Below are 24,117 nucleotides of genomic sequence, written 5' to 3' on the forward strand. Positions count from 1 at the left end.
TACTTCTAACATGGAGAGCACAGTAACGCTGTACCTCTTGGGTTTTCCAGGTAAAAAGGATGCTGAGGGCTGGGAGACCGTCCAGCGAGGACGTACTGCCAAACCTCGCTCTGCTGCCATAGTTGCCAAGATCAGTCCTGTCTTGGCTCATGTCCCCCCAAAGCAAGACAGCGCCAAGTGTAACCAGTCACATCTGCCGCCAAAGGAGGAGCAACACCTCCATCCTCAGTTCCCCCCGGACAACGACACAGCCCAAAAGGACACTGAGCAGCAAGTCCCTGTGGAGCCTGACCCCCCGGAGAAGATCGGACATCCAGAGAACGGAAACACGATGGAGGTACTGAGGTTCAGTACCTTGTGACGTCTTTCGCCCATAGCAGTCCCTAGATATCAATTATTTACAAGAAGCAGAGTAACACTAGACCATTTTATCAGCCACATTTGTTTGTGTTTTGGGCTCCATGGTATTCATAGACAGACTGTCCAGACAGGCATATCAACTTTTAAGGCGATTGATTGTACACTGACATTTCAGAGTCAGAAAACCCATTTTCACTTTCATGAAATAAATACTCTGTCGATGCCTCAACACACGCTCGGTAAGAGTGTGTTATAGCCATCGGTTGATTTTGAAATGCAGATCAGTATTTCCTATCAGCTTATTTTAATCATAATTGGATGCTTAGGGCATGTCAGTATCAGGTTTCCTGCATGATTTGTGTTTTCAGCAATGTGTTGACTATTGACTGGTTTGATTTTTGTTTGTTATTGCTCTCATGAACTGCTTGAAATATGCATGTCTTTAATTGGGTTTGCGTGTGTTTGTGTGACTGTCGGTGCAGCCCCCAGCAGAGAGTGTACAAGACTTGGGGGTGTGTATCGACGCACCCTGTGAAGACGCGCCTCCCCCCATACCAGCTCCTACCCCTTCCCAAGCCCCAGAGCCCCCCCCATCGTCAGCCACAATCCCAACAACAGACATTACCTTATCAGTCCCAGTCCCTGCTCTTGCCCTCTCCACATCCCCAGACCTTCCCCAGACGGATGGGCTCGATGCACTGTTGGCCTTGGGGGACAGTGGGGCTGAGGGTGGCGCGTCGCAGGGCATGGCCACATCTGTTCCAGGACAGGCTGAGGCTCCCATGGCAGCGGTGAAACTGGAGAGTGTGCTGGACCCCACAGAGCTTTCTACTGTGAGTGCTGAGAGATGGAGGAGCAGAGGGAGGGCAGGGAGCGGGGGGCAGGGATCCCCAAGGGTACTTCACCGCCTAAACAAAGTCAATCTTAAGAAACCTCCAGACCAAATGTGCAGGCAAGACTGCATACCTCTGCGTAGTGTTGTTATAGCACTGTTCACTGTAAAGAATAGCTGTGAGTAGATGGCTTTTGTACTTAAGCAAGTGCTCCCAGGGTGTTGCCTAAAACTAAAAAAAATCTCTCTAAAAATCTCAACTTAGTTATTTTGGCCACTTCTTACAGTTTGTATTCAACCCAGCATCAGACGTGAAGTGTGTGTGTAAATACAAAGCTCTGTATGCCTAGTCAAGAATGACTACACCTCTAAGTGGGATACAGTCAGATTTTGACAGGTGGTAGAAAAAAAAACGTCAGCTGAAATCTGCAGTGAAGGCCTCAAACTTAACACCCGTCTTGTCTTTGACCTTGTCCACGCAATACATGTGTGCTTAATATTTAGATCCAGAACTATTTAACCTTCCCATACATACCTCATGTAAAAGACCCACTGTTGGAATGGCTCTATAATTGATAACATAATTTATAATAGTAGTAGTAGTTGTAGTTGCTGCTCTGGAGTAATCTGTGAGCCATTCAATTATTATTGCCATGGCAGGAAATCTCCCAAAATACCTAAAAGGTTGAAGTAAATAGTTTGCTAGCGCAAAACCATCAGTTGCCTCCTTCCACCATCTCTTCATCCTCACGGTAAATGTGCCCTGCATGACTCTTGAATGCTTTCTCACTTGTGATTCTTGTGATGATTGTTTGGTGCAAACTGTGATTGGGTTGATATTGTGTTTTCCTCAGTCTTTGGATCGTGCACCCAAGTGTAAATCAGATCAACAATTAGAGATATTTAGAATAGAAACATCTGCTCTATTTTAGTAGTTTTGCTGCATTGCATTACATTAAAGGGATACGCCACCGTTTGTTGAAATAGGGCTTATCACGGTCTCCCCTAGCTGTAGATAGGTGGGCCAACGAATTTTTGTGCATGCATCGTTTTAGTCTGGTGCAACACCGGCAGCGCCGCCGCTAGTTAGCTTAGCGTAGTGAATGGAATCCTATGTTGCCGGTTAGCATGTTCTGAGTAAAAGTGAGCCAACAAAAGACAAAAAAAACACCTAATTACTTGCACTGAGACAAAAAATGCGTTGGCCCACCTATCTACAGCCAGGGTAGACCGTGATAAGCCCTATTTCAACAAACAGTGGCGTATTCCTTTTAAGGGGTTTAAAATATTTTTTCAACATAACTTGCACATAGGGAGCAGCAGAACACCTCTCAGATATAATGTAAGCATGATTTTAAAAAAAAATAAAAAAACTAGGTACATACTTGTGTATATAAAGATGGCTCCTGATAAGGCGTGAGAGTGAGCCAGCACGCACAATACCAGGACTAGGAAACTGAAGCAGCTAAATGGAATAGAGCCATCGTTAATTTTACCATTTATACCATTCATTTGTTTTTTTTAATTGTGACTTGTCATAATGACATCCATTTAAAAAATTAAAAAGGCATACTGGTATTATATTACCAGTGTGCCTGTAATGGGTTTTTCTGGTTACTCAGTGGATGTTTGTATAAACCTAACATTTATAAAGGGTGAAATGCTGTGTGTGTGAGGTGTTATCTGTCCTATGTGTTCAGCCCCAGTCCATGGCAGAGGTCCTGGCCAAAAAAGAGGAGCTTGCCGACCGACTGGAGAAGGCCAATGAGGAGGCGATTGCTAGTGCCATCGCTGAGGAAGAGCAGCTGACCAGAGAGATTCAGGCCGAGAACAACGACCTGGAGACTGACAACGAAAGTGACTTCTCTGTAAGATTAATCATGCTCATTTATACTGTAAATGTTTTGCCCCTTCTTTTGACAGCAGGCTAAAGTTTTTACTTGATTGTATGTTGACATAAAAAACACAAATGTTTACCACAGGCTAGTATCGGCAGTGGAGGTTGTGGAGTCAATATGGATTGGAGTGACATGCTGGCAGATTATGACGGTATGAAGGTCAACATCTAAATGAAAACGGAACTCCCATTCTTTTGTAATAGCAAACATTATACTGAAGTCTATTTATTTTCCTGTAGCTCGTGAGCCATGGCGTCAGAGTACCTCATGGGGGGACATAGTAGAAGAAGAACCTGCTCGGCCTCCTGGACATGGGATCCACATGCACGAGAAATTGTCCTCCCCGTCACGCAAAAGGTGCAAAACATTTTCTTTATGCAGTGACTGATTGAGCACACCTGCCTTTTTCAACTCCCTGCTTCATTGATTTCTAACACATTGATAGCATCCCCACAGTACAATTAGCACCTCAATCTACTCATTTGCACTCCCCTCACCTTATTTTTTATTTTTTCAGAGTATTGCATACAAACATGACATTGCCAGTTCTTTCTTGTTGTTGGCTACATAAAGTTGTAACAATACGCTTAGTGTAATAAACACTGTTTGAAACCAACATGGTACCCCCTCACCTTATTTTGACAAGGATTCAACTCACTAGCCTGAGAGTCAAAGACCCACTTACTGCCTTATTACCTCTTTATTTTAAGGTTACCACCCAGAACGCCTAATCAGGCCCCAGTGCCTATCAGAGTCTGTCTGCCTTTGTTGATAAGGAGAAAACCGAAAGAGATGAATGATTTGTTTCCATGTTTTTGACAGAACCATTGCAGAGTCAAAGAAGAAACATGAGGAGAAACAGCTTAAGGCGCAGCAGCTGAGGGAAAAACTGCAGGAGGAAAAGACGCTCAAACTGCAGAAGCTCTTGGAGAGGGTGAGTAAGACATGCCGAGTTGACGGAAAGCACCCTGTAGAAACTCCAGTGCACGCTAAGCCCAGCCTGGCTCGTATTGAGAGGTTTTGTCAGCACACTGCCTGATAGAATCACTAAATATTATAACCCCCTCCAGTCGCATCCAGGCCAGCTGGCCGCAGACTGTCATGAGAGAGTCCCCTGGCCAAAATCAACAGCCCTTCATGAAGTTTGTTTTTGTTCTCTGGGCCATGGCAAGATGAGGGAGTCCTAGAATAAATCAGGATTAACCACATAAAAACATTAGGTGGAGTATATTCACATTAATCCCCATGTGTACACACTGGAGAGGGTAGCAACTGATAGATTAAGAATCCATTGTCTGTGTTGTCCTAGAGAATGTACGTTATTCTTTTTATTTATTTTTTGCTTCTGCTTCTCACTCTCCACTCTCTGCAGGAAAAAGAGGTGAGGAAATGGAAGGAGGAGTTGTTGGAGCAGCGTAGGAGGATGATGGACGAAAAGCTGTTACACGCAGAGTTAAAGCGAGAGCTGCAGCTCCAGGCGATTGTGAAGAAGGCCCAAGAAGAAGAGGCCAAGGTAGAGGAGGAACATTTTACTATATGTGTGTGACAGCTGTGGAATTTTCTGAATAAAGTGGAACATTTACAGTTTTTATTTCAAGTCATTCATACATACACATCCCCCAAAAAAATAGAAAGTGCTGTGGATTGGGGGTTGTCAGTTGGGTTAATTCTAGCTGAAATATTATTCCTTTTTTATTTTTTACAATTTTCTTTAACCCCCCATTTTTGTTTATTTACATATGATATACCCTGTGTGTGTGTTTGTATCCTCGGTCATAAGTAAATATGTCTGTACAGGTGAATGAAATCGCATTCATCAACACTCTGGAAGCCCAAAACAAGAGGCATGATGTCCTGGCCAAGTTAAATGAGTATGAGCAACGGCTGAACGAGCTGCAGGAGGACAGACAGAGGAGACAGGAGGAGAAGCAGGCCAGAGATGAGGCTGTGCAGGTGCTCCAAAAACCAATGCTCAATTCACATTGAATTCTTCTACTTCAAACAATTTTCTCATTTAGATGCATCTTCAACAATCTCTTCTACTCCCTCTGTAGGAGCGTAAACGGGTCCTGGAAGCTGAGCGGCAGGCACGGGTGGAGGAGCTGCTGGTGCGGAGGAAGGAGCAGGAGGCTCGTATTGAACAGCAGAGGCACGACAAAGAGAAAGCCAGGGAAGATGCAGCACGGGAAAGGGCCAGGTAGTCCCAAATTCCTTCAGTATGAAAGTATCCACTCACCTGCTGCTTTATTAGGTACACCTTGCCAGTACCAGGTTGTACCCCCTTTTGCCTTTAGAACGGCCTTCTCTGTGGCGTAGATTCAACAAGGGACTGGAACCTTTCCTCTGAGATTCTGGTCTATATTATTGACATTATTGCATGACGCGGTTGCTGCAGACTTGTCGGCTGCACGTCCATGATGCAAATCTTCCGTTCCACTACATCCCAAAGGTCCATCCATCCATCCATACATCGTCATCCGCTTATCCGGGGTTGGGTCACGGGGGCAGCAGCTCCAGCAGGGGACCCCAAACTTCACTTTCCAGAGCCACATTAGCCAGCTCTGACTAGGGGATCCCGAGGCGTTCCCAGGACAGACCCCGAGGCCTTCTCCCAGCTGGACGTGCCTGGAACACCTCCCTAGGGAGGTGCCCAGGGGGCATCCTTACCAGATGCCCGAACCACCTCAACTGTCTTTTCGATGCAAAGGAGCAGCGGCTCTACTTCGAGTTCCTCACAGACGACTGAGCTTCTCACCCTATCTCTAAGGGACACGCCAGCCATCCTCGCTTGTACCTGGGATGTTGTTCTTTTGGTCATGACTACATCCCAAAGGTGCTCTATGGATTGAGATCTGGTGACTGCGGAGGCCATTTGAGTACAGTGAACTCACGGTCATGTTTAAGAAACCAGTTTGAGATGATTTGAGCTTTGTGACATGGCGAGTTATCCTGTTGGATATAGTCAATAAAAGATGGTAACACTGTGGTCAGAATCAATACTCAAGCTCAGTTAAGGGGCCCAAATTGTGCCAGGAAAATATCATTACACCACCACCAGTTGATACAAGGCTGGATGGATCCATGCTTTCATGTTGTTCCCGCCAAATTCTGACTACCATCTGAATGTCACAGCAGAAATTGAGACTCATCATGCCAGGCAATGTTTTTCACAATATTCTATTGTCCAGTTTTGGAGAGCCTGTGCCAATTGTAGCCATTTGCTTAAAGGTTCGACATGTTGTGTGCTCAGAGATGCCCTTCTTCATACCTTGGTTGTAACAAGTGGTTATTTGAGTTACTGTTGCCTTTCTATCAGTTAGAACCAGTCTAGCCATTCTCCTCTGACCTCTGCCATCAACAAGGCATTTTCGCCGAGAGAACTGCCCTTCACTGGATTTTTTTTCTTCTTTTTTTTGAACAATTCTCTGTAAATCCTAAAGATGGTTGTGTGTGAAAATCCGATCAGCAGTTTGTGAAATATTTAAACCAGTCTGGCACCAACAACCTTGCCTCATTCAAAGTCTCTTAAATCCCCTTTCTTCACAATTCTGATGCTTGGTTTGAACTTCAATTCAAAATCCTTTATTAATCGAGGAAATTCATAATGTTACAGCAGCAAGAGATGGCGCGAAAAAGTACCAATAAAACCTCTATAGATAAACAAACCATAAATAAATTTGAGTAGAGAGATTCAGCAGATCGTCTTGACCATGTCTACATTCCTAAAGGCATTGAGTTGTTGCCATGTGATTGGCTGATTAGATATTTGCGTTAACGAACAGTTGAACAGGTGTACCGAATAAAGTTGCAGACGAGTGTATATAAACGGGTGTCTGATTTGATTCAAAATGTCACTTTGATAAATGTGGGACTTGTATTTACATGGACAGTTGTTTTACATTACTTTTCTTTGCCCTCTGAAGAGATCGAGAGGAGCGTCTGGCTGCTCTTAGTGCTGCTCAACAGGAGGCCATGGAGGAGCTGCAGAAGAAAATACAGATGAAGGTTAGTTGATACCGTGCCACCTTTTAATCTCCATCCACACCATACAGGTGTGCCAGTTTCCCATATGATCCCTGGTTTCTGTTTTTTTTTCCATAGCATGATGAGAGCAGCCGTAGGCATATGGAGCAAATCGAGCAGAGGAAGGAGAAGGCAGCTGAGCTCAGCAGTGGTCGACATGCTAACACAGACTACGCCCCCAAACTGACACCGTATGAGCGCAAGAAACAGTGCTCCCTGTGCTGCGTTATGGTATGTGCAGTTTCATCCCGTCAGTCTCGGAGCTCAAGTTGGTGTCCGCAACTTACAGTATATACACTATGTAGAATCGAACAGTACAACCTCCATGGCTTCTATTATTGTAGAGATGGGATGTCAAAAAGGCCTGATTACTTTCAAATGGGCTTTAATTGTTCTCCAACCTTTTTATTCAATTATCTTACTCTTCTGAACTAATGTGTGTATTTAGTACACATGGGTGAGCGGGAAAAAGACAAAGATGCTGCAGCAGAAAAGCTCTAGGAAAACTCTCTGTATTATTTGGCAGGCTGTTAAAATTAAAATGTTGAGGAAGGTGATTCAGAGGATTTTTGGAAGAGGGCACATTTTAAATGAGCATTTAACTGCATTGATTAAACATGGACTCTTAAATAGAGATTTATGACTGAGCATGATTATTCTTTTTCAAGTGTCAGGCAACAAATCCATAAGCAGACGCATTTATCTCTGATGGACGGGCTACCACGGCAACAAGCGTGGGACACCTTGAGTCTTAAAACCAGAATCGGATGAAGAGGAGGTTTTTGGGGTGAAAGAGGGAATCTTGTTAAAATGTTGGATGACCTTGGCCAACATCTGACTCCAGAGATCATAGATGGGTCAGCAGCAAGCACTTGATTTAATGACATGAAACACAACCCATTTTAAAGGGGCTTGTTTCCAGAGATGGAAGAACAACATTGCTTGCTGTACACCTGTTTCTTGTTGTGTCCATTTCTCAGACCTATTATTTAGACATCTAGTCCACAACTTACACTGCTTGACTGAATTGCATTGTAGGACAAGCAGATTAAGCGTATTTAAAATGTTTTAAGGCATTTTGGGCATTTATTTTGTTTTTAATATATGCATTATATATATTGAATGGGGTGTATCGTTTCACCAGAGTCCCATGGGGCTCTGTTGACCCTTTCCTGCCTCTGTCTCCATTGTGTCCGCAGCAGTGACCTCTGACCACTGTGTTTGTGTTTGCAGATCACCTCAGAGGTGCACCTGTTCAGCCACACCAAGGGCAAGAGGCACCAACAGGCGGTGCGAGACAGTAGCAGCATCCAGGGACGGGAGCTCTCTGACGAGGAAGTGGTGCGTATCACCCACACCCTGCCAGGAACAAACATGCACTCATCCTGTCAAAGAATACTGCCCTACTGCTACATGTGTCATGTAAAAAGACAAAGAGACACCGTAGTTGTCTTTTATGACGTGGTCATTATTATTGTTTATGCACCCCCTTGTATACTGCCACGGCTCTGCTGCTGGCTTTGTGTGATTACAAATGGGCCTTGAAATGTACACAGTTAGGGTTCAGTGCTTCAGTGGAGGGGTGACATCACCCCCTTGTCTCCAGGCTGTTTTTGTCATGGAGTGCTTTTCCATGGGAAGTGCATGGTAACCTCTCAGGCTGCAATATGAGATTGGCTTTTCAGCAGTGCTCATTGTGAGGCTGACAACTGTTGGTGCTATACGCAGCACCTTTGGCCCCAGCAGCTCCTTCATTTTAAGCTTTTTTCAGCGGGGAATAATTGATACCCCCTCCTTCCTTTGCTCTAAATCATTTCCTTTCCCAATGCAGGTCATTGACAGTATGATAAACAAGGCAATGGAGAGAAGCACTTCACCAATATAGCACTATAAACAGTCCATATATAAGGACTACTTTATATACATTTGCAGTTTGTCTTCTATATGATAGTTTTACCAATAACCATAATGTTGAGGCTTTACTGTTTTTCCCACCTTTCATATTCTCTTTTTGTCAGTACTTATCAAAGTGTAAACACTTGCTGAACTCAAAGTCATCCTTGTCCTATCCTGCATCTGGCTAAATCTAAATGTGAACAGTTTGTATTAAGTATGTTATTATTGGATTGGGATATTAGTCATTGTAGTATCTCTAATAGATAATGTTTAGATGTCCAGAACTACTTTTTCTATTCTTCTATGTGTAAGTACATCAAGCTGCCCAATAGCTCTGCGCCTGGAGACTTTGTTTAGATGGACTTAAGTTGCCCCTTGTTATTTATAACAAACCTAATTTCGGTGTCCACAATTTCGTTCATACCACTGCCAACTATTTTCCGGACTGCGGCTCCATAACTCTTCCTGCAATGAAAGATTTTTAATTAAAATGAAGATGGTTGGTTCAATTGTGCAGAGGTCACTCCATAGTTTTTCAGAGAAAGCGGGCAGCAAATGCCCTGTGTCTTCATATTTGGTCATTTCCTCTTTCAGACTTGCGAATTAAATAGAAAATATGATTATCAACCGGGATGAATAGATGTATGGGGAGAGAGCTTGAGAATTGTAATCACTTTTTTCACTTGCCATCTGTCCTGGTTTAATATGATGCAAGTAATATCCAAGACCCGTGGCTTCTGACATAAGGACTTTATTTATTGATCACCTTTAGACACGGCAGCTCAAAAAAACTGGTGGCTTCTCTGAGGAAATACTGTTCTTCTGTCCTGCTTGTCTGTAGTGCTCCACAAACATGGCCAGTAGAGGGATCACCAGGCAGCAGACGGTATCAGAGCTGACCTCCCAAAGGCACTGAATAGTCATAAAGGTCTTGTAGTCAAAGCAGTGCTGATAGCTACAAATTGAGAACCTTGATGAAATATCCAGACTGCCAGCTGAAGCGAGCTTCTCCCTCCCCACACTGTTTTGAGATCTGACATTTGTCTAGTTATTGCAGTGAAGCTGTTGTTGAAGGAGACAACCAATTAATCATTTTTATTTTTTTTTGTCTTTGTGTGACTTGTCCCCTCCTTAAATGTCACTGATAGTATGCAGTTCAATTCAAAAATGGTATGTAAACCACTGTAGTGATGGTAACTCAATCCAGCGTGTAGTGTCATATCTCATGTTTCACGCCAAAAGAAAAGCCTACCTCTCAGGCCTTTGTATGTGACAAAAGAGGCAGTGGATGAACATATCTGTATTGGTGTTGGCCACCTTTTTTGATTTTTGGTTGTGTCAGAGAGGGATGTGTAGAGCGGTATCATATTACTTCCACCAGAGGCAAACGGTGGTTTTGTGCGGTAGCAATGCTCTTAGGCCAGCGTCTTTGCTGCGTTGTTACAGTGGTTCAGTGGTAGACACCGGTCTGTCTTTGTGTCTGATTGTCTCAAACACTCAGTCTACACAACTTCCATTCAGTCTCACCTCCGAGCAACAGGAAATGGGATGTATCATTATATATTTATTAGCTCTCTTAGTCAGGATCACAGTCTGTATGGCAGCATTATACTATATTTGACAGCTTAATATTTCAGGTACCCTTTTATGTTACCAGTGTGATTTTGCAAAGATGATTTGGATGTGTTACTGAAACAATTCCATTAAGTGAGTGGCTTGTGCACTGGATAGCCTCTCAGAGAGATTACTGAACAGCTGCCTCCCAAGAGAGGGACAGCTACGGTCATGAGTCATGACTGACCTATGGTATCCTGTAGAGTAGAGGGCAGAAGTGTGCGCATACTAATCCAGATACACACACATCCTTCCAAGAAAACTTAAGTCTCATTTGCAGTTATCATTGTCCCCTTTCTACTATTTTACTCTTGTTACTTTAAGGCTGTAAAAAAAAAAAAAAAAAAGTTAGTTACCAGCTTATTTACTTGATCAACAATAAAGCTCAGGAAAATGTTGGTTTAAATGTTATATCTTTCTCTATTAATATTCAATATTCATTACTAAGTGTGCAACAATTAAACTCAAACTCTTAATAAATCAAAAGTTGAACACCCAAAAACTAATTATACTCTGAGTTGATTGAAATTGTTGGCTACATAAGCACACAACAAGTCATCACATTTGGATTCAAATATTGATTTGTTTATGAAAATATGACCTCACCTTTTCCCAATAGAGTCCTGCCCACTTCCAAACACAAAAATTAAAATGTGTATATATACACATATACACATACATACATACATACATATACTCATAGTGTATATATAAACTCATAGTAAGGCTCATTTAGAAAACAGGTTTTCAGGGCCTTTTAAGTTAAACGGTAAAGAAACCTTTTAGATTCAGGCCGTAGTTATTTGGCACTAATTCACTTTCGCACACCTAAGGACACCTGTTTTTCCAAAGTGGAATCCCTATTCAGGCAGCAGGTGCACTGACAACATTTGTAACCAACGGGTATGGCATCCCACACACAGGTTAGCTCGAGTGCTGAATGGAAACCCTTTATCTGTGAGGCCATCCTATCCTCTGGGGTGCTGGATGACAGCATAATTGGGTAATTAGTTTCTTGCACATGCATCATGCTGTTCAAATTGGGTTACATTCCCCGTCTCCTGGTGGAAATATCAGAATCATCTGACAGGGCCAGACAGGAGGCAACACCTTCAGCCTTTTAGCATGTCCATGGGCGTGTGGCTTCAAAAGACTGTAGAGCATTGGCGGTAATTACAGGGTACAATGGTGTTATTGAGAGGTGTAGATCTACATGTCATACAATATATTATTCAGTTCCACATCCAAAGTGTAGAATCTCTACTTGAAGACATTTAACAAGTATTATATTTGCCATTCTATTTCATTTTGCGAAGAACTTCTTAATGATTAATAGTGTACAATAGACACAACTCTTCCTAGAATAAGGCAATATAGTCTCCCTCTTGCCATTTTCCATCCTCCTTTCTTTACAGTAGTTAGGTTTAATGTATAATCAGCATTTTAATGTTGTAGCCGACCAGGTAAAGCTAATTTTACCTATTTTGTATACTGTAGTTTCATCTATAACAATGCATGATAATGTATTTTATAAGCTAATTACTTGTTTTGTTAATGAAATCTTGATCTGTAACTAGAATCTAGAGCTGTTAATTAAATTATAGATTATATTTCCCTTGTTTTGCACCAAAAAACAGATGCAATAGTTATTTTAGAAGTGTGTTATAAGTAATGGTACACACATTTGCCTGCAGTGTCTTTAATGTATTCATTTTGTCTATTCTAGGAGCATCTTTCCTTGAAGAAATACATTGTGGATATAGTGACGGACAGCTCTGTGTCTTCTGAGAGCATGAAGGATGGAGAAGAGAGGCAGAAGGCACGGAAGAAAGCGAAAAAGCTACGTGCGAGGATGAACTCCAGGTGATACAATTTCTCTCTCGCTCTCTCTCTCTCTCTCCCCCCGTTTTTCCCTGTGCATCCTCTCAGAGGCACAGAGGACAAAACTGTGACGGGACTTTTTATTTTTTTATGAGTGACAAGGAGATGCAACGCAGATGTTATGTGCATCCTGGCTGTCCACAAGGTAACACTGATGAGCATAATTTATGACCACTTTCTGTGATTGGGGAGCAAAACTGCAAATCGATCTGTAGGGCCCCGGCTTTCACCTGTAAAGAGCTTTCCTCCAAATTGCTGCCATGGCATTGCCAAATCTGAGGCCTTCCTCTGTGTACAGAATGTATGTTAAAGTATGTATGAGCCATGCCTATTTTTCTTCTGCGTTATTGATTTTTTTAAATGAAGTATCAAAGAAAATCAATAGTAATCAACAAATAGGAGGCAGAGCTGCTGTGTTTCAGAACCTGGACCCGAGCTCAATCAATTTAACTGGCTGTCACAACAGGGAAGGAGAGGAGTGGAAAGAGACACGATGTTGACAATACTTACTGTAAGATGTTATTGATGCAGTCTGCATCAATAACAGATTATTGGAAGTATTCCACTACAAACAGGATGACATTCATTCATTCATTCATTCATTCAAACCTTTATTTAACCAGGATAAAAAAACTCCTTGAGATTACAAATTTCTTTTACAAGAGTGTCCTGGCAAGTGGCAGCAGCTTGGTTTCAAATAAATACAAAGACAATAACAAGTAAAAACATAGACACACTTTCACTCATCATATTCAAACAACAATGTCATCATAAAAAAAATCTGGGTCCTAAATCGATTTTAAAAACAATGACAGACAGACTGCATTTCTGCAAGGTCCTTTTTAAAAAGCCTTTAAAAGAATAAAGTGAGACCAACTCATTCAACTGTAGTTCATTCTGAAGCTGATTCCATGCAGATGGTGCTGCAAAATTTATATTTAATATGTTTATATAAATATCGGAGACTAACTTCACATACTAAAATGAATTAAAAAGGCATAAAGTAAGATACGGCCTCTATCAAAATCAATCAATGGCTTAGGGTTCACTAACATAATGTAAACACAAACAGTCAAATACATTGCAAAATTCTTTAATGTTAATACGGACTTCACTTTTGTTTTTAGCTTGGGAATGATATAGGGCGGTACTTCTCATTAAATATCATTCTCCATCTGAATTAGGGCTGGGCGATATGGAGAAAATCAAATAACACAATATTTTTTACCAAATACCTCTATTGATACCGCAAAGATATTGTAGTTGTAATGTCTATTGGTTCTTTCACAAAATATTTTTGAGATTTTTGATAAATAATCATCCGTAATGTAGATATAATAACTAAGTGGGTAAAGGCAAATAATAGAATTGTTACAACAGACTGGTAAGTTAAGAAAATGACATCACTTTACTGTAATGTAGCCTTTCAAACCAGGAAAAGACAACACTTATGCCATATTACGATATCCAAAATCTAAGACGATATCTAGTCCCATATCACGATATCGATATAATATCAATATATTGCCCAGCTCTAGTTGGAATTTTAAATTCGGTGGATTAATGAGGACTATGGTTGACTGCTCCTCAGATCTCTGCAGGGTAAATTGAGACAGCTAGCTAGACTATCTGTCCAATCTGAGTTCTGTGCGACGCTCAGTGACGCCAATGACTATTCTGATTGGTTAAAGAAATGCCATTAAACCAGAGCACATTTTCCTCCCATCCCTGAATGCTATGTGGAGTATACAGATCCTCCTTCAGCGCGCTTTGGAGGAGGGTCTGGCAAAGCGAGACTAGCCTTCCACTGACTCATGAAGCTACTGGAATAACTGTTGAATTTTTTGTGGATAATGATAATAATACATTTATTTGTGTATCTGAAAGATCTTTTAAAGGGATTTAGATCATGAGTTTTATGATGTATAAACGTAGGGTTAGGGTATTAAATCTTTAATATCTGGTTTGGGATGATAACACTAACTGACTTATTGCAAAGAGTCTGCTCTTTATTATCTTCATTGGGATCATGATTAAGAATAAAGATGTGATTTTATTTTTTTTGTTGGTCCATGCACTCTTCTAATACTAACATCAGTTGTGTATATCATCTGCAAAAAGCCAATTTCTATTCACCTGCAATCATTTTGATTCTCTTAATTGCATTGTTTTGTGTTATCTATTTTACAGTATGGTTAGGAAACAAATTAGTTTGTGAGCAGCCCTGTTAAGATGACCTGAACTTTCTTTCAAACTTTTGATTCTTATGTGAGTTTCTCTTGCCATTTTAAGTTTGGCTACATTGGAGTACATTTCTTCCTTTCCAACCACAGAGGTCAATGTCCTCCTGTGAGTGTAGGCAGACTTAATGATCCTAATAGAGCGTCCAACCTCTTATCATGATTGACCTGTGGATTTGACCCTGAGTAAAAAAGAGAGAATTAATTAATATTATTATGCTTTTCAGGAGCAAGTATATATTCAAAAGTGTAACAAAGAGGCAGATACAGGCTGAAAAACTCTGCTACAAGGCTTTATTCTCAGTGCTGCTGTTTTTGGCTTTGTGAGGCTCAGTGGTACTGAGGAAGTGACAACATGATCTGTCTCTGTTCACTGTCACTCCTGCACCAGCCCTGCTGAGACTAGCACTCAAAGGCAGCAGGCTTTCAGAGGTCATAAATAACACAGAGCCCCAGTAAACATAAAGGTGAGCTGCTTCACCACCGGGTGGAAATGTACCGTTTTATTGGAACACCGTATGGTGTCCGTAAAACGTGAGTGGTTCTCACAACATTGCAGCCTTTGTCATAAAGCAGTGAACACACATTTTAACCCAAATATTTTTTTTGCGGTTTGGCTAACTTCTAATAATAAGTGCTTTGGGAAGGCAAAACTGTTTTTTATTTTCTTTTTTTTGCGGTTTGGTTAACTTAACTTAACTGTGTACTGATGCCTGGCTTCATTTTCTAGGTCTCTGTTGTGTATATTGTTATCATGTATTTTTGTAGCATTGGAGAGAAATGTGTCTCTGGAATAGAAATGAGGGTATAAGGAGTTGATCTGTTATAAACAGCTTACAGCCTTGCACTATGGATTTGTGCTTTCTCTCTTAATGTTGATGACTGATACTGTATTTATTGCAGGAGGCCCATTTATCATGGGCTGCTTCTGACAATAATAAATTGTTCTGTTGGAGATTAATATTGTAATATCATGAATGACAAACTGGGCAGATATAGTTCAGGCCCTTCTGAAAGCTAGTCTGCGCCACCCATTTATCCTGGTCACAGGACATGGAAAATGACTATCTGGAATAAATGTCTATTGTTTTGTTTTTTTATAGTAATATGGCTGATCTTGTATATTGCTTGTTTAAATCTTACCTTAATATTAATTTAGAATATATAGAAGAGTATAGTATATGATAAGACAAGGCTGCATTTTTCTTCTTCTTGCCCCCACAAGAGTTTTGTAGCCGCTACATCTATACAGATGTTAAATAAACAATTAAAACCACAAACAACAAATTAGTAATAACACTAATATATTTTTGCAAGAATATATGCCCTTGGAAGGGTTTTGGTATCTCAGTGTCCTGGTCTAGCTATGAGGTGAGTTATCAGTTGTTGTTAGATGACTGCCCTGGAATTCAAGAGATTGTAAAAAGAGAACGGGGCTTTGGTCGGTCCACGTCTGGCCTGCTGGGACATATCCACCTGTCGTCTTCCAGGAAGTGTTTGATCCTATCAGTGTAGAGATGGGTAACCGGAAGGCACTCAATCTAACTCTGATCAATAGTTACTTATCATGTCTAGGAATACCTGACTGACAGAATTCCCCACCCAATTACAGACACACACACACACACACACACACACACACACACACACACACACACACACACACACACACACACACACACACACACACACACACACACACACACACACACACACTTTGTGTTTCTCAGGCGTCTTCTCTGAGTCTGGCTGTTGGAGTAATGCCACAGAGATCCCAGTCCCCTAATGACCATGACCTTTTTAGAAGATCACACATTCAAAACACAGGTTGCCTTGCTTGTGACCCCCTTTAACTGTTTATTTGACAGGGAGTGAAGTGAAGAACTTGAGCCTCCCTCGTTAAAAACGACTCAAAGAAAGGCGGATTTAAAGGTAGAATTAAGTCTTCATAATATGAGTCGATGCCAGCTAAACACTCGTCCCTACAGAGCCGGTGTCTGATTATTTTAAGCCAAGTTACTTGGTGAGCGGCTGACAGGCCAAATAAACAGACTCAGTTTGAACTTTTTCTCTCTCTCTTAACACTTTCATCTGTTGTGTTCTTTACTGACAGGCAAAACACTTTTTTTCCTGGTATTCAAAGACTTTTTCCTACTTCTCCACCTGCAGGGCGAAGGAATATGAGACGTCAATGGAGGCAAAGGCACAGATCCCTGACTCGCCATACAAGGCCAAGTGAGTGTTTTCCTTTCTTTCTTTTTTTCTTCATAATTTGAAGTTTCATAGTTTTTCTTCATTCTAAATCTTTTACCCTAATGATTATAACACTTTTGTGTAGGACTGCAACTAACTAACATTACAATTGAGTATTTTTTATTTTATTTTTTATATCTGAAAAAGAAAATTGGTAAAAATCCTCATCAAAACTTTCCAAAATGTGTTCCTATTTCAGGGTTGCAACTAATAATTATTTGTGACCAATCACAATTTCCCAAAGCCCAAGGTGACATCTTTAAACTGCTTGTTTTGTGCCATGACCAGTACAAAACCCAAAGATATTTGATTTATTTTAGTAAAATAAATCTGTCAAAGATTCACATTTGAGAGGTTGGATCAAGCGGTTTGTTTTTGGCATTTCAGCTTAAAATAATTATCCAAATTGTTGCAGTCTGTTTTGTTATGTTGGTTTACACATTTTAGCGATATTCATTTATAATATTTGCTTGAAAAATGACAATTAATTGATCATCAAAATTGTTTATTATTATTTTCTTTTGATTTGATTAATCATTTAACTAACTAACTTAAGACTAATAGTTTCAGCTCTTCTGTGGTGGATAAAAGTTGGAAGTAGCTTGGAAACATGGATTCAGAACTTGTGTTTGTAAACCGATTCAGAATAACTAGTGGCTCTTGTATGTTCAGGTTGCAGCGCCTGGTGAAGGACCTGTTGAAGCAGCTGCAGGGCCAAGACAGCGGCCAGTGGGCCAACAACAAAGCGTCTGGTCTGGACCGAACTCTGGGAGAGATCGCTCGCATCTTAGAGAAACAGGTAGAGCAACAAATAGATCATAGATACAGTAGACAATATGATTGAGTTTTATGTAGATTGTGTGATGTGTAGTGATTTATTATTTTAATATATTGGTTGTATATTGACGATCAAATCATTTTCTATACCCCTATACCCTTTTTCTTTAACGTAGATGTCTATCACAATGGTTTATAGTTGCCGATTACCTCTTCACATCCTTTTTGGAGCATTATGTGCTGGTCTGCTTTGTTGCTTCTCTGTCGACTGAACAGTCTGCAGCAGTGCACAGGTCATGCCAGCCCTTTGGCATGTCTCTCCAGTGGTGAGTTGTGTTTGGCTGTGTCTCCCTGTGTCTCACCCTCCCAATGCAGAGTATCACTTACTCTAAACCAACTTGCCTTTGGTTATTGGCTAATGAAGACCAGATAACTGTGTTTGCATTGTGCACATGGTACCAATAGAGGAGCTTTCCAGCGCAAGAACAAGCATTGTCTCGTGTCTATGTGGCTTGCACGACTCGGATGTCACTGGTTTAGACAATAGTAAATTGTATTTCCAGATGAAATGCCATGGATGCACAAGACTTTAATGAACAAAAGCAAGCAAATTTGAGCTCTGGCTTTTCCCTTACACTTCTTTACAGCTGTGTGTGTATGTGTATATATATTGTGTGTGTGTGTGTGTATATATGTGTGTGTGTGTGTGTGTATTTATATATATATATATATATATATATATATATATATATATATATATATATATATATATATATATATATATACATAACATATAAACATCTGTTCCAGAGGTTTTGTTGCATGACCGTATAGTTGGTTTTTTGGGGGTTTTTTTAAACAGTAAAACTCACATCAATTTGAGAACGAGAGGAGGAATTAAAACACCTGCCACCATGTTTATGATGAGGAGAATATACAGTCCACTTCCTGTAATGAGGCATAAATTTCCTGCCAAGTTGTGGTTCAAGCCATCATAACATCCCACTGTGCATGCCTCTGGGCGTGAGGATAGAGAGATTATGGTGTCCCATCAGTGACGAGGGGGGCGGCCGGAGAGGCTATTAACCGAATTTCCCCAGAGAGGAAAAGAAAGAGGTGGCTGAGGTGGGTGGCACAGTGTGCTGTAAGGAGAGAGGAGGAGACCAGTGTGATGTGAGTAGCTCACAAGCTGTCACTACATGAGGGCTCCTCCCCTCAGCTCCACATACTCCCAGTGGGAGGTCAGAGGTCAGTGGGCCACAGTAGATGTGCTCTATTCAACAGTGGTGTGGCTGGAAAGGAGGCAGCTCTGTCCGGGGGCTTTTGCTTCGTCTTTTACCTCAGTTCAAAAGCACCATTTTAAACTGCTTTGTCAAGTTCTGCTTCACCAGCTTCTTACAGAAATATCCACCCAACACTGAGTGGAACAATGTGATTGGCCAATGAGGCAGCCTGGGGAGCACTTCCCTCTCTAATCCCTGGACAAAGTCAAATAAATAGAGTCTCCGTCAGCATGGCTGTCTGGCCCCTGAGTCACATCAAGTCGGGACCGTTTAGATTATTTGACCTAACAAGCATCTCTCATGTCATTGACTCACCTAGAGGTTTGTTTTTCTCCCCCATATCTGATTCAGTCTCGACTTTCTCTGCTAATTCCTTGGACAACACCCGACACTCCCCCTCCTGCACTGCTGTTTGAGTCCCACCCCCCTCACTCCTCCCCTGCTTTCTAGGCTACGTCTAGTCTCTGACCCCAGTGTGTTTCTCCCGCTGTGGCCTCTAATGGTTTATTTTGTGTCAAACCTGATTTTTATTTTTATTTTTTTTTTTTTTGAGAATACCAATTTTCCCAATGTGCTGCTCTTTTCTGGCCCTATTATTGAGCGCCTGTATTTATATATTGCCCACATTTTTTAACATTGCTTTCAGTTTAAGCCTGTCTAGAAAAGGAAAACATGTATGGCAGGTAAGGAACAATCAGGAGCATGGTGCTCTGAGAGCATTTTCATTTGCCAGCTGTTGAACCGTCCAGTGGGACTGGGGGAAGGTGAAGGGCAGCGTGGCAGGATAATAAGGTTTCTTGCTTGGGCCTCCAGCAGACTGACTGACAGAGCCCAGATTAGCAGTGTCAGAACTCTGTCACTCGCTGGCCATTGACTGCAAAAGTGAGCAACATGCTATTCAGTTTAGAAATCTTTCAACGTTATAAGCTAAATATTCTTCTGCCACACTTGAATTCAAGTGTAACAGTGTTGTACATTACTTCTTGGTAGTTAGGGTTGTCCGTTTTTATAACTCTATCTGTCAATAATGATACCATATTCCTTATTTGTTTTATGAGTTTGACATGGACCATTACCAAAGGATATCAAAAGCAGCAATCCTGACATTATCTTAAACTTGATTGCAAATTTATGGATGAATATGTAGTTTTAGTCATTTAAAAAAATTTATTGAATAGTCGATTCATTGTTCTGTCAACTTTAAAAAATTATTCATCACTGAAGTCTTTATAAGCAAAACTAACAAACATTTGTAAGCTAGAGCTTTTGTGGATTTGCTAGTAAATTTCCTTACTTTTCTTAGCTTCACATTTTTTATTTATTTTTTTTAAACCTTTTACGTTTTTTAACCGTGTAACGTATTTAACATTCCTTTGGCCTCTTTAACAGACGTACATGCCATTATTTGTCATTTTTAGATGCAATTATTGATCAAATGAATGAAATAGAATATTTGTTAGTTATTGTTTGTTCAGCCCTAAGTTAATCACATTTTTTGTTAGACTAAACTACTTTGACTTTTTTTATCAGACATGTATATCATTATCTTTGAAGCTTCCATTTATTTGGTTGTTGAATAATCAGATGATTAATTGATAAAATTAACTTGTACATTAATGAAACAATCGTTTCAGCTCTTACCCCACAGTCACATTAGCTACAAAAGAGAGCGACATGCACTCGCTTGTGAGCACTCCTGGGCGTGCCTAGCCTACTCCTGGTTGCTTGGCAACAGTAAACAGAAATTCTCCGGTGCTACCTTCAAGCACGTCTTAAAAGTTACTTCAGAGGTATTGTTAAGTCACAAGAACGATGTTTTTGGATTTAAAAGTATTTATTTCTCCATAAAAGTAACTAAATATATGAGATAAAATGCCAAACATATCAGATATATACAGAAATACGTAAAGAAATTCAAGATGGCGTTTTCCGCCATCTTGAATTATTTTCTTCGACTCGAGCCACTGACCTACGTCACGCTGTCCCTTCACTCCGATTGGCTGTCACATTGTCGCATCGCTCCACATTGGCATAAAATAGACTTCTTGTCTATTTTGGCACCGCCTTGCTCGTGGCAGCGGCGAGCTCGTCGCTTGTCGCTGGCAAACGGCCACTCCCATTGAAAATGAATGGTAGCCTGTCGCTTTGTCTCTGTCTCTTGTAGCTAATGTGACTGTGGGGTTAATGTTGTATTTTCTCATTGTAGACTGTCATTTGTTCCCAGGCAGCCTCATGTTTGTTTCCTCACCACAAGACAAATAGGGAGTGAAATGGTTCTAAGCTTCTTGGTGTATTTGTTACAACTAGAGGCTGTCTGTGGTTTCTGTGGAAGGTTTGATTTTGCGCCACACAGGCCTTTGATTAATCTTGGTTCATTTGATAGAATAAACACAGTTTGTAGAATTATCCATTTCCATGTTCGCCCTGCACTCACATAGTCTACTAAATCATATGCCATTATGTCTTGTAAACACACAGTTTATACTAAACCTTAAAATGTTTACTCCAGCAGCCTTGTTGTGGTGTACAGTCAACTCGACCCACAGAGCTTTGTTTACCACTTCTCTATAAGGCTGTATAATGATGAAACTCATGTAAGGAGAGGGTGATCACACTCCTTTTTGTCATTGTTAGTTAGTTAGTTAGTTAGTTAGTTAGTTAGTTAGTTAGTTAGTTGTGAAGGAGTGATCTTGTGATTTGAAGGTACATATCAAAGTTGAAGCCAGTTCTTAATGAACTCTGCCAGTTGTTGTCCATCTGTTGGTGGGGCAGGACTGAGGCTGTGCCCTCCTCTCTGCTTTAATTAAAGTGTCTGGTAGGAGGAGACTACAAAGTGCAATCTGGCAGGTCTGCTGGTCTGCGGACACTGCCTCATGAATTACCAGCTGCTTCGGGCCTCCCATCAGCTGGGGTAACAATGGTCACCCTGGACAGTAATTGGATAAGATTTCCCCATGTTGTATTATTCAGGAGCCATCCTCCCCACTTGTGTCTGAATGCTCAGCTCTTAGTGGTGGCTCTTCTTTTATTTATTTTTATCTGTTTGAGGGGAAATTATTCGCTCATCCTGTTACTGTGTTTTGTTGTAGCTTATGTTGGCAAGGCACTGACCGATAGGAAAGGAACACTCCTACATTTTTGGGAAATACGATTGTTAGCTGTCTTATATGAATGAATTTCATCAGCTGAAGGTCTCGAACATGTTTAGCCTAGCTTAGCGCAAACAATTAGAACAAGGGTTAACTGTTAGCCTACATTAAAAGAGCTATTTAGTCACTTCATTCATTTTTCTCAGACCAGAAAAGACATTATGCAGCTGTTTTCAAAGGCTATGTAGTACTCCGTGCAGTGACCCTCTAAACTAAGTCTACAGCCACACTGTACATAATGCACAGTGGGGCTTTGAGCTAAATGCTAACGTCAGCATGCTGATGTAATAAGGATTGCCATCTTCACCATCCTAGGTTAGCGTGTTAGCATGCTAAGATTTGCTAGCCACCTATGCATCAAAAGTCTCTTGATTTGTTTTTAACGGAGTGTGCAAATCTTACAATTTTCAGCTAAATGTAGCCGCAATACAGAAAGGAAACTGATAACTAATCTTATTTAACTTTGATTGCAAACAAGTGTATTTCTGTCTGAGTATCCGTTTGAGAGCACAGGGTGACAACATTGTTTTCATCCTGTTAAGAGTTTATTCAAATTCAGCTTACTGTGAACATAAACTGTCCCTGTAATTCTATACAAACATGATTCCTTTTGCTCTGCATGACTTGTGCCTGCTTTGTTTTTGTGGCCCATTGCATGCACGGACCACCTTAAGATAGTATGTCAGGTAGTTTGAACTTAATCCTCTTCACTTGTATTGTTCCATCATCACAACAGATAAATCTGTCAGCAGCGCAAAAAAAAAGCACTGACTAGCCAAGAAACTCAGCCAGGACTGGGCAGGTCCCAGTTACCCTCTTTAATACCATTTGATAAGCTGCTATGAAAGAGCTGCCTTTTCTCATTTTGCCTAGAAGCTTTTAGGTAGGTGTGTTGATGGGAGGGTTAAGAGAGGGGTTAAGCCAAGCTCAGTGACTGAGACCCAATTGATTAGGCATGGAAACTGCTGGCAACCTACAGAAAGGAAGTCATAATGAGGTCTTTTCCAAACACTGCTTAGTCTTTGAGACATTTCTAATTATGTTGAAGGCAAAGGGTGTTTGGCGTGTTTGAAAATGTTTTTGTCCCAAACCCTAAATGATTGTTCCGTGCGTCTTCTATGTGTGTCTAACACCGGAATCAAGGAGCAGTTACCTCAGCAGCGGCATGCATGACAGATGAAGAGCTTATCTGTAATTTGGTAAAGCGCTTCTCTCTCAATGTGTTCAGGCTTGTTGGCAACTTCCCATCTGCGGAACAAAAGCGCTGTGAAGTGGCTGGATTTTAGTACTGTCACAGCACTGAGGAGCCTCATTAGGTGGAGGCAGAGGAGTGACCTGCACTGTAACACAGCCCTCTGCAGTTGTGTGAAGAAGGCCCTCCATCAGCGGCTCCCCTCTAGCTCCTTTCCTCCCTGTCGACCCAGGCACAAACATGCCTGATCGTCAGCGCTGGCTCCTGGCTTTGTACTTGTTGATTTATAAGACACTGTAGCAACTGCATCTGACCTACTGCCAATTACTCTATCATCACAGGATGGCAGGACTTAACTATTTACATGTGTACATAAATCTAATGTACCCGACTAACTTTTTTCTTCGAAGTTAGTTTATTTGTAATCTATTTAATATATTAGTAAGTAAAGTGAGAAAAAAGAACTTAAAAACAACAGGAACTTAACTTGATATTTAAAAAAATCCTTTATACCCTTACCAAGTTAAGTTTACAGAAAATGAATAGCAATTACAACATGGTAGTATGAAATTAAGTACTTTAACCAATATCCTCACCCATGGCACTACTGCTGATTTTGTTTATTACACCACTGAGTAAAAATGTTTGGCAGTTTAGTTCACTAAAGTCCTCACTGACTGGAGGAACAAGAAGTGTGTGACAGGGATGTGTACCTAATA

The 24,117-nt window shown here is 41.0% G+C and overlaps 1 protein-coding gene across 3 annotated transcripts in view; it reads left to right on the forward strand.

Annotated features, from left to right (window-relative positions):
* scaper (S-phase cyclin A-associated protein in the ER) overlaps positions 1-24,117 on the forward strand; it is a 63,234-nt gene that overhangs the window by 13,695 nt on the left and 25,422 nt on the right. For 2 of the 3 annotated variants that reach the window (XM_039808213.1, XM_039808214.1), the window contains exons 8-22: positions 51-337; positions 843-1,193; positions 2,893-3,060; positions 3,175-3,241; positions 3,330-3,447; positions 3,913-4,024; positions 4,463-4,603; positions 4,888-5,043; positions 5,145-5,287; positions 7,014-7,095; positions 7,192-7,344; positions 8,347-8,454; positions 12,350-12,486; positions 16,914-16,979; positions 17,670-17,796. In XM_039808213.1, coding sequence (XP_039664147.1) covers positions 51-337; positions 843-1,193; positions 2,893-3,060; positions 3,175-3,241; positions 3,330-3,447; positions 3,913-4,024; positions 4,463-4,603; positions 4,888-5,043; positions 5,145-5,287; positions 7,014-7,095; positions 7,192-7,344; positions 8,347-8,454; positions 12,350-12,486; positions 16,914-16,979; positions 17,670-17,796 — 2,216 coding nt within the window. The remainder of the gene's footprint in view (positions 1-50; positions 338-842; positions 1,194-2,892; positions 3,061-3,174; positions 3,242-3,329; positions 3,448-3,912; positions 4,025-4,462; positions 4,604-4,887; positions 5,044-5,144; positions 5,288-7,013; positions 7,096-7,191; positions 7,345-8,346; positions 8,455-12,349; positions 12,487-16,913; positions 16,980-17,669; positions 17,797-24,117) is intronic. The other variant, XM_039808215.1, reaches the window with a different exon arrangement.

Source organism: Perca fluviatilis, chromosome 8, assembly GCF_010015445.1.
Source record: "Perca fluviatilis chromosome 8, GENO_Pfluv_1.0, whole genome shotgun sequence".
Classification (NCBI taxonomy): domain Eukaryota; kingdom Metazoa; phylum Chordata; class Actinopteri; order Perciformes; family Percidae; genus Perca; species Perca fluviatilis.